Source organism: Diabrotica undecimpunctata, chromosome 9 (assembly GCF_040954645.1).
Source record: "Diabrotica undecimpunctata isolate CICGRU chromosome 9, icDiaUnde3, whole genome shotgun sequence".
Taxonomy (NCBI): Eukaryota; Metazoa; Arthropoda; class Insecta; order Coleoptera; family Chrysomelidae; genus Diabrotica; species Diabrotica undecimpunctata.
Window position 1 is genome coordinate 69,180,018 of NC_092811.1, and position 11,613 is coordinate 69,191,630.

An 11,613-nucleotide genomic window follows, 5' to 3' on the forward strand; every position below is an offset into this window, starting at 1 on the left:
TCAGATACAATCTGACAATTCTAATAATCAAAATTTTGTGCAGTAAACTTTATAAATTACAAGTTAGGCCATTGCTATTATGAAAAACCTTCTGAATTTATTTCTTTAGATGAAGATAAAATTATTGAATCTATTAATTTAATTTATATAAATGCTTTGGCCAAAAATAAAATAATTAAAATTATGATAGATACTGGTTCAGAAAGTACTTTAGTCTCGGAGAATTTTATTTTTAATACATTAAAACTATCAGATATAATAAAGATTCCAAAAATTAAAATTGTTGGTGCAAATAATAAGAAGTTGGGTAAAATTGATAAACTAGCCAATTTTAAAATTAATATTCTTAATAAAGAAATTAATATGCAAGGATTTATTGTCAAGGATTTATGTGTTGATATATTAATGGGAAATGATGAATTGGAAAAGAAGAAAGTAAAGATAGATTTTGAAGAAAAAATGGTAACTTTGGAAGGGCAAATAATTAAATTTATGCAGAAAGATGAGGTGGAAGAAGGAATAAGAGTTGATAGGATATTATTAAAAGAAAATAGTGATGTTTATGAAGAAGAAATGTATTTTGATGATAGGGATATGTCCCAAAAGAATGTAAAGAATAATTATTGTAGTGAATATTTAAGGAATGGAAATTTTAAGCAGATGGATGCCTACGAGGCGGAGTGCGTAAAATTGGAAGCAAGGAATAATGAGTACATAATGAAGAATAATTTTATTTGTCAAGAAGAAGATATGATAAAAGTTTTAAATTGCCCTGAAGAATATAAATCAATAGTCATTTCCATATTGCAGCAATACAAGGGACTTGTCAATAAAGAAAATAGAATTGCACAAAATTATATCCATAGTATAAAAGTTAAAGAAGAAAAAGATTTTAAAACAAAATCATACCCAATACCATATAAATACAGAGAAGAAGTAAACAAAACAATTAATAATATGTTAGAAGATGGGATCATTGAGAAGGCAGACACACGTTTTATTAACCCCATAGTAGTAGTACGAAAAAGATCAGGTGAAATCAGGTTATGTTTGGATGCAAGGAATATTAACAAGATTACTGAAAAGCAATTTGAAGCACCAATGAGTATAGATGGAATATTAGGAAGAATTACAGGAATGTCATTTTTCACTAAAATCGATTTACAGCATAGTTTCTGGTTAATACCTCTAGAAAGAAAAAGTAGACAGTATACAGGATTTCAGATAGATGGAGTAGTATATCAATTCAAAGTAGTACCATTTGGACTTCAATCATCTTGCAGTGCTCTATGTAGATGTCTTCATGATATTTTGGATCAATATGAACATTTTGTAATTCACTACATTGGTGATATATTAATTGTTTCTAAAATGGCTGAAGATCATGAGAAACACCTAAAAATTATAATAAATAGATTAGACAAAGTTGGACTAAAAATAAATCAAGAAAAATGTACAATTTTTCAAAAAGTAATGATATATCTAGGTTATAAAATTAACACTAACAGCTTACTGATATATCCATTTTATTCAATAGACTTGATTTGTTAAATAGATGGTAGATTTCATTATTTTGAATCAATTTGACATCATATTTATTGTCTGATACATATGGAAATTATTTTGTACCCTAAAAATCATAATTTGGGGTTAGATACAAATTGATTCTATAAATAAATGTCTTTCTAATATAATAAAGTGGAAAAACTTACCAATTTATATTGATGAAAGTTATTTTGAATGGAAATAATTCCTAGATTTTGTCTATAAATAAACAGAACACAATATAGATTATATTTTTAATTAAGGTTATATTTTATTCTCTGATAAAATCCATTCTCCATTTGACATGACAGTTTGACCATAGAATAGCCGAACTGTGATCCGTTGTTCTCTGCTTTGATATAGACAGCGAACAGGGATGTATTTAACACATTTTAAATAAAAAAAAAATTGATTTATTAAATTTAATAAGGTATGAGAAAATTAATATTTAAAAAAATAATAAGTAAATTATTTATTTTAAATATTATTTTTGGGGTATTGTGACAATTAGGGTTTATAGAAAATAATTTATAAGTTATATACTACATAATATTAGATATTTGGTTGTTTTAAATAAGTTATATACTAGAGAATTTAATAAAAATATATTTATGTGAGGGCATTTTTAATAAATTAGCATATAATAAGTGTAAAAAGTTGTATTTTATTGTTGTAAATAGATTTAAGTGAGCCATGTGACTAGGCAACCAACTATACATACTCCAAGTGTCATATTAAGAATTTTTACGAATATAAGTGGGGTTATAATAATATATTGTTTGAATTGTGTATTTTATTAAATTAGAGTGTTAGTTACTAATTTGAATGTTTATTCTGATCTGAAAAGCCTAAATGTCAACAAAATTATCAATGGAACATTAACGAATTCTCCAGAGTGCAGAGTGTGACCATTGTTTACGGTCGAACATTCTGGAATAATGATTATGTCGGTGGATAGAACAGATATTTTTTTCGAGAACATCGATATCGAAGAAATAGAACAAATTGGAACATGATCTCTTACCAGATGGTTCTGGAATATCCAAAAGGATATAAATACCCGTGATTTGGATTCAAGAGAGAGTTTTTAGTCAGAAGTCAAGCAGTTTATTATGAAAGTTAGTAGATTAGTTAGTGAAGTCAATTGTTCACAGTTTTAGTAAGTCAGTCAAGGAGTTTAATAAGAAATATGAAAGTTAGTTGGAGATAGTCCAATTGTTTAATATAGTGAGTTAAAAGAAGATTAAAAATTATGCATATATTTAATGCACATTTATAATTATACACAAATAATTATTGAAGATTATAAAAGTATATTAGAAGAATATTGGATGGACATTGGAAGGAATTAAAATTATATTATGATTGGAGATTAGTATAAATCAACTTATAATAATTGGATATTGGTATATTGAAAAGAAGAATAAATATAAATGGTGTTTGCTGGTTTGCTTGGTGGTTTATAAATGATGGTGAAGAAAACTATATCTTAAATTGGTAGAAGCTGATAATTGGAAAAAGTAATATCACAAAAACAAGGATAACCGAAGTACGAAGACATTCAGTGGTGATTAGAATCTATATAGTGGAAAACAGTTCATTTAGGCATTCAGTGAAAGAAAGGTACAAAATTTTGTTAATATAATTTAGTTAGTGTCATAACAATTTCAATTTTGAAGATAGTTTGTTTAAATTTTACATTGTCTATAGAATTTAATTAGTTTTATAAGAATATCAATTTAAAGATAGTTTATTTTAAATTTACATTGGCTAGATTAGATATATATGTGTGTTTCATAATAGTTATAATAAAGATAATTTTAAAAAGTACTTACAAGCTAATTCTTTGAGAACCGCGATAAAAACCCTATATATTATATTATTAAAAATACTCATTGCTCATCATTCAAACAAAAAACACATCATAACAATATATATATATATATATATATATATATATATATATATATATATATATATATATATATATATATATATATATATATATATATATATATATTGATTTATAGTATCAGCAATCGGTCAGGAAATAAAACTCTATTTGTTCAGTCTCAATATTTCGTCACGATTTTGTGACTTCTTCAGGAGAAAACTGTAAATTTATTAGAATAATTAATGATTATATGTAAACAAAATGAATATTTTAATACTTACAACTATAAGAAAATATATATATATATATATATTTATATAAGTATATATATATATATATATATATATATATATATATATATATATATAATACTATATACAAAATCGTGACGAAATATTGAGACTGAACAAATAGAGTTTTATTTCCTGACCGATTGCTGATACTATAAATCAATATTTAAAACAGTACGGTCGAAAAAATAATTTGAAAATATATATATATATATATATATATATATATATATATATATATATATATATATAATTCTCTACATAATAATATCTATAATATATATAATCTCTAATAAATATAAAAAACTAATTGTTTTTTTTGTTTGATAAATCATCTATATATATATAAAAGAAAGTCGTGTTAGTTACACCACTTATAACTCAAGAACGGCAGAACAGATTTGGCTGAAAATTGGTAGGGAGGTAGCTTAGAGACAGGAGACGGACATAGGATACTTTTTATCCCGTTCGACAGCGTTCCCGCATGAAACGTCAGTCACTATAAAACGTGGTATAACAAAAAAGAATCAGACTTGGAATAACAAAACGCAAATGACAGCTATGTAACTGACGTAAAATGACAGCTATGTAATGACGTATGGATGACAATTTGATATTTCTAAGAAATCAATATTAAAACTATTTCTATTAAATAAATAATTAACAAGTGGATTGAAGTGAAGTTTAATTAATAATGCCGCGACCAAGACGATCGAATCTTTCCCGACAAAGCCGTAATTGAAGTGAAGTTTAATTAATAATGCCGCGACCAAGACGATCGAATCTTTCCCGACAAAGCCGTAATGCAAGAAGAATACAAAATACTGCAAATGAAAGGACTGAAGAACAACAAGAAATTGCACGTGAACAGCGCCGCGATAGTATGGCTCGACTTCGTGCTTCTCAATCACGAGAGCAAAGTGAAGCAGCCCGTGAAACAGCTCGGTTGGCAATGCAGAATCGTCGAGCGAACAACAGAAGGCAACAAATAGATAATTTGCGACGCAGAACAAGATATTTAGCTGATTTGAATCGAGCAGCGTTTTGATACGATTGCAGCAATGATTACAGCTTGCATGCAATGGACGTTGTTTGCGAGTATTGTGGTGCATTAAAGTTTTCCGGAGAAACGCCTGGATTATGCTGCCTTAATGGTAAAGTGAAATTGCCAGTGTTGACTCCGCCACATGAGCCATTGTATTCATTGCTTTGTGGCGAAACACAAGAATCACGACACTTTCTTGCAAATACTCGAAAATACAATAGTTGTTTCCAAATGACGTCATTTGGGGCAGACATTATCGAAGAAGGAGGATTTAATCCGACATTTAAGGTATTTATTTTTGTACTTACATAGAATGTAGTTAAAGAATAACTTACTTTATCTATTGGTATGTATTATATTTGCTAATACTGAACTCTACTCTCCCATAGAAAAAGTGTTTATAACCCAGTTAATACTGTCTGGTTTTTATTTTGTAGATACAAGGACAGATTCACCATCGAATTGGATCATTACTACCTTTCGAAGATACACAGAATAAATTTTTACAAATATATTTCATGGGCAACATGGAAAAACAACTTGATCGACGCCTAGGGATCAATGCAGGAATGAAGCGAGCAATTATTCAAGACTTGCAGTGTCTGCTTCATGAACATCATGCGTTGGTCAGGTTGTTTAAGAGTGCTTTAGAGCGCATGCCAAATGATGACTATAAAGTTGTCATCAAAGCAGATAAACGACCATCTGGAACACATGAACGCATATTTAATGCTCCAACAGTAGACGAAGTTGCCATCCTGATTGTTGGTGAACAATTGGAAAAACGCGATATTGTGCTTACACGTCGCGATACTGGGCAACTGCAACAAATATCTGAAACTCATCGATCATATGACGCATTGCAATACCCACTGATGTTTTGGGTTAAGGCCACCTAATAATGGTTAATGTCTGTATTATTTGTCTTTGAAATGGTTAATTATCAAATTTTTAATTTCAGGTGAAGAAACTACAAAGAAAGTTAGCTCAATGAATTATTATGCATATCGTTTGATGATTCGTCAAAATGCTGACAACTATTTGCTGCGGTTTCGTCGATTGTTTCAGCAGTATTGCGTTGACATGTATGTAAAAACAGAAACGGAACGTTTAACATTTATTAGGTTGAACCAAGCCAAACTGCGTTCTGAGGAGTACATCCATTTACGTGATGCAGTTAGTACTGAAGGAAATGCAGCTAATATTGGTCGCTTAACTATTCTGCAGGCGACGTACATTGGTAGCCCACGTCATATGCATGAATATGCACAAGATGCAATAACATATGTTCGTCATTACGGCCGGCCAGATCTCTTTATTACTTTTACCTGTAATCCAAAATGGATAGAAATTACTCAATTGCTGCTTCCCGGACAAACATCAAATGATAGACACGAAATCACATCACGTATATTCAGGCAAAAAGTTCGGTCCCTGATGAACTTTATTGTTAAACAACGCGTCTTTGGAGATACTCGATGCTGGATGTATTCAATCGAATGGCAAAAGCGAGGCCTGCCGCACGCACACATTCTTATTTGGTTAGTGGAAAGAATTCAGCCTGACCAAATAGATGATATCATATGTGCCGAGATTCCTGATCATGAAGTCGATCCAGACCTACATGATGTTGTTACTACTAATATGATTTATGGACCGTGTGGTGCCATCAATCCCCAATCACCTTGCATGGTCGATGGAAAGTGCTCTAAACGATATCCACGGAAATTAACGGCGGAGACTGTCACTGGCAACGATGGGTATCCGCTGTATCTGCGTCGATCACCAGATGACAACGGTTGAACTGTCACAACGAAAGTGAAAAGAATGGATTTCGTTGTCGACAACAGTTGGATTGTTCCATATTCGCCACTTATTTCTAAAATGTTCCAGACACATTGCAACGTTGAATACTGCAATTCAGTTAAGTCCATAAAATATATTTGCAAATATGTCACGAAAGGCAGTGATATGGCGGTTTTTGGATTGCAATCCTCAAATACCAACGATGAAATTTCACGCTATCAAGTTGGTCGTTATGTGAACTGTAATGAAGCGATTTGGCGTATATTCGCATTTCCAATTCACGAACGTCATCCTACTGTTATACATTTGGCGGTGCATCTGGAGAATGGTCAACGAGTATATTTCACGGCTTCGAATGCTACGCAACGTACTGAAACACCTCCAGCAACTACATTGACCAGTTTTTTTGCAATCTGCCAAAGCGATCAGTTTGCACGAACTTTGCTTTACTCGGAGATGCCACGTTATTATACTTGGAATGCTTCATCCAAGAATTTTCAAAGACGGAAGCAAGGTGATGCGGTTCCTGGGTATCCAGATGTGCGTTCTACTGATGCTCTTGGTCGTATGTATACAGTTCATCCAAAGAATGATGAATGTTTCTATTTGCGGTTGTTGCTGGTAAATGTGCGTGGGCCAACTTCATTTGAGACACTACGAACTGTTAATGGTGTAATATTCCCAACATATCGTGCTGCATGTGAAGAATTGAACTTATTAGAAAACGATACCCATTGGGATACGACAATCGCTGAAGCCATTATCTCTGCATCTTCAAGTCAGATACGCACATTATTCGCTATCATAATTTCGACATGTTTTCCATCAAACCCATGTAACCTGTGGCACAAATACAAGGATAGTATATCAGAAGATATTTTACATCAAAGTCGTGTCAGTTCCAGAAATCACGATATTGAGATGAATGAGGAGATACATAATCGTGCTTTACTCTTGATCGAAGATATGTGTTACCTCATGTGCGGTAATTTATTAATCAGGTTAGGAATGCCAGCGCCAAATCGTGAAATGAATGACGCATTTAATCGAGAATTGGAACGGGAACGTGAATATGATCACCAGGAATTAGATTTAGTAGTTCAAAGGAATGTACCCCTGTTGAATTACCAACAAAAGGAAGTTTATGATACTTTAATGGTGGTTTATATTTCCTAGATGCCCCTGGTGGAACTGGCAAGACATTCCTTATGTCATTAGTTTTAGCAACTGTTCGGGCGAGATCCAACATAGCGGTTGCAGTTGCTTCTTCTGGAATAGCAGCCACATTGTTAGAAGGATGCCGTACGGCTCATTCAGCATTCAAATTACCGTTAAATCTTCAAACTATTGAAGAACCAACGTGTAATATTGCAACTCACTCAGCAATGGCCAAAGTTTTAGCGGCATCGAAAATCATCATCTGGGACGAATGCACAATGGCGCATAAACGTGCATTAGAAGCACTTAACCGAACATTAAAAGATTTACGCAATGACTCGAGATGTTTTGGAGGAGCAATGATTTTACTGTCTGGCGATTTCCGCCAAATACTGCCAGTAATTCCAAGATCTACGGCTGCCGATGAAATAAACGCTTGCCTCAAATCGTCAAATCTATGGCGCTATGTGAAGAAACTGCAGCTGACAACAAACATGAGAGTTACATTGCTTAATGATACATCTGCTGAAGATTTCTCGGAGCAATTGCTGACTATCGGTAATGGTCAAGTACCTGTCGATGAATCGAGCGGATTAATATCATTTCCAAATAATTTCTGTAATTTTGTCTCATCAAAAGACGAACTTATCAACAATGTATTTCCAAATATTATTTCTAACTACAAAAATAATGAATGGTTGAGTGAGCGAGCAATTTTAGCGGCTAAGAATAAAGATGTAGATGACCTGAACTACATAATTCAAAATAAGATCATTGGAACAATGCATTCATTCAAATCTATTGACTGCGTCACAAATGAAGATGAAGCCACCAATTATCCAATTGAATTTTTAAACTCTTTGGACGTGCCTGGCTTACCACCGCACAATTTACGCCTAAAGGTTGGCTCCGTAGTAATCATGCTTCGAAACATAAACCAACCAAAACTGTGCAACGGTACGCGTTTGGTGGTTAGTAAATTGATGAACAATGTAATTTACGCTACGATAATGATAGGAAAATTCAAAGGTGAGGAAGTTCTCATTCCGAGGATCCCGATGATCCCAACCGATATGCCGTTTGAATTTAAAAGACTTCAATTTCCGATACGTCTTGCATTTGCCATGACCATCAACAAATCACAAGGCCAATCCTTAAAAGTTTGTGGTTTAAATCTAGAACATTCATGTTTTTCCCATGGTCAATTATACGTGGCATGTTCACGGGTCGGAAGACCATCTGCGTTGTTTGTTTTTGCGCCTGATAATAAAACAAAAAATGTCGTGTATCACAAGGTACTTAAGTGAAGAGCAACCTATGTACTAAAATACAGAAATAATAATGAATGATTAATGTAGTTATTTAATTTTTTTTTGTATTTTTTCCAATAAAAAAAACACAATCTGCTTATTTATTGCCATTAAGGCGGAACAATGTTCGCCGGGTCAGCTAGTTTACAATAATAATTTATCACCTTTAGTTCTGGCACTGTTTTTATTAACCTTTACATTAATTCCTTTAACATAACATCAAAGAATATAGACGCTTATAAGCGTCTATATTCTTTGATAAAATTAACAATGACAGACAGCGGGCAACTTCGCAAGAATATCGAAGTTGTTCTCAGTCCTTACGTAGAGTAGCATTATCTGCAGCAGTTTAAAAATCTAAACTGTTATTTTGGGTGTGTTTGGCGAGGAGCCACAAAACCGCGGTTTTACTCCCACTCGCCTGTCGATCAGGGCCTTCGTGGAGAGTACGATAGTACGAAGCAGTTATTTTGAAAATGGTGTAACAGTGTGAAGCAGCTTCAGTGAAATAACAGTTAAAAAATAACTGCTACTGCTTTCGCAACCCATCCTTATTCTCCGACCTCCGAAGCGAACAGACGTGTAACGCTCCGCACATCTGACCCGTACACCCGCATGAAATAGAATGCGCGAACCAGTTGCGCGTACGGTACAATTTTCAGTTACGCAGTGACAACCGCGAGAAGAGGTTATCGGGAGCAGCCGCCCGCTCGCACGTGCGATCGTCCGCGCATCCAGTTGCGCGGCGGCGATGCGCGTTCGGTACCTAGCCGGCGGACTGACTCTGCAGCTCCTTTCTGAACGAGAAGCGCGTTATTAAAAATCCTAATACGTCATAACATGTATAGACAAGTATAAACTTGAAAATTTGAGAGGAAATAAAAATTTTAGTTTTAGTGACAATGGTTAATAAGTTTTAGTGATAGTAATAATAATAAATTAGAGATATACACTTGGCATTTGTGGATCTGAGAAAGGCGTATGACTCTGTACCAAGGTCAGAACTATGGGAGGCAATGTACAAATTAGAAATACAGACGGAACTCATAGAAGCTACAAAAGCTCTGTATAAAGAAAATAAAGTGTCCATTAAAATGGGAACAAGAATCATAGGAGACTTCACCACAACAAAAGGGCTCCTGCAGGGTTGTTCCACATCTCCAACCCTATTCAAAATATACTTAGAGAAAGCCTTGACTACATGGAAAAGAAAATGCGAAGGCATGGGAGTACCGGTACGGAACGAATACCTATATACGTTAAGTTTTGCAGACGATCAAGTAGTGATTGCACAAGACCAAGACGACCTCAGCTACATGATGAAGAAACTACAAGAAGAATATACCAAGGCTGGCCTAGATATTAACCTCGCGAAAACAGAGTACCTATCTACAAGTGAAGAAGACATAGAAGATCTACAGATTGATGACAACGTAACAATCAAAGGAAAGGATAAATTCAAATACCTGGGGTTTATAATCACGAAAAAGGCAACAACAGAGGAAGAAATTACACAAAGATTAGGACAAACAAGAACAGCAATCCGACAACTTAACTCAGTATGGTGGGATAGACACCTAAATATGAAGACAAAAACGCAGATTTATAAAACATTAGTGCGAAGTATTATGACATATGGGGCCGAAAATTGGATCATAAACAAGAAAAACAGCAGTAAGATAATAGCAACAGAGATGGAATGCCTGCGAAGATGCTGCAGAGTAACAAGAATGGATAGGAGAAGTAATGACGAAATAAAGCAAAGAACATCAATAGAAACAGACATACTAACATATATAGAACAAAAAAGACTAAAGTGGTATGGACATGTAAGAAGAGCTAGCGACAGCAGATGGATAAAAAGAATAACCGAATGGAGCCCCATAGGAAGGAGGAAAAGGGGACGACCCCGAAAATCCTGGAGGAACGAAGTAGACGACGCCATGAGTAAGAGAGGACTAAACGATGGAGAATGGAACAACAGAGAGAGATGGAAACGGTTGAGCGAGGGAAGGCAGTGAATACTGTAGAATCCCTAAAATATATATAATAATAATAAATAAGTGAAATCTAAATACTAAGTTTAACTTAAGTTCCTGTGGAATAGTGTAAGTGCAAAAAGGATTATAAAATGAACTTACGTAAGTTATTTTAAAAAATATTTAATAAACATTTGAACAATATATGATATTAAAACTAAACACAATTATCGAACTTTATCATTGATAATATTAACGTTTGCATATATTTTTAATAATATACAGTGAATAAAAACACTATTTTCTCATTTCTATTTCTCAAATTTTCTCAAAATAAACACAAAACTTTACAAAACCGACTTCATACTAGTATACACAAATAAAACAAAGTGAAATCGGCAAATATGGACGAAGACGCGCCACGCGTCTCCATGGCGCCCACAAAAACACCCAGAAGCAGGAGTCACAGCAGGGACTCAGCTTCAGGAAATAGACAAGAATTTCTGACCACAAACAGAGAACAAAATTCTGAAGCTAGATACAACTTCGACCGAACAACAAGAGAGATCATCATTGAAAACGCCAC

At 33.6% G+C, this 11,613-nt stretch overlaps 2 protein-coding genes across 2 annotated transcripts; both read left to right on the forward strand.

The window, feature by feature from the left end:
• The first annotated feature begins 5,857 nt into the window (after positions 1–5,857).
• LOC140451088 (uncharacterized) lies at positions 5,858–6,577 on the forward strand. The gene has a single exon (XM_072544811.1). The coding sequence runs from the start codon at positions 5,858–5,860 to the stop codon at positions 6,575–6,577; it is 720 nt and encodes a 239-aa protein (XP_072400912.1).
• A 1,211-nt stretch (positions 6,578–7,788) lies between these two features.
• Positions 7,789–9,045, forward strand: LOC140451089 (ATP-dependent DNA helicase pif1-like). Its single transcript, XM_072544812.1, has one exon. It carries the CDS (start codon positions 7,789–7,791, stop codon positions 9,043–9,045), a length of 1,257 nt encoding a protein of 418 aa, XP_072400913.1.
• Positions 9,046–11,613: the final 2,568 nt, after the last annotated feature.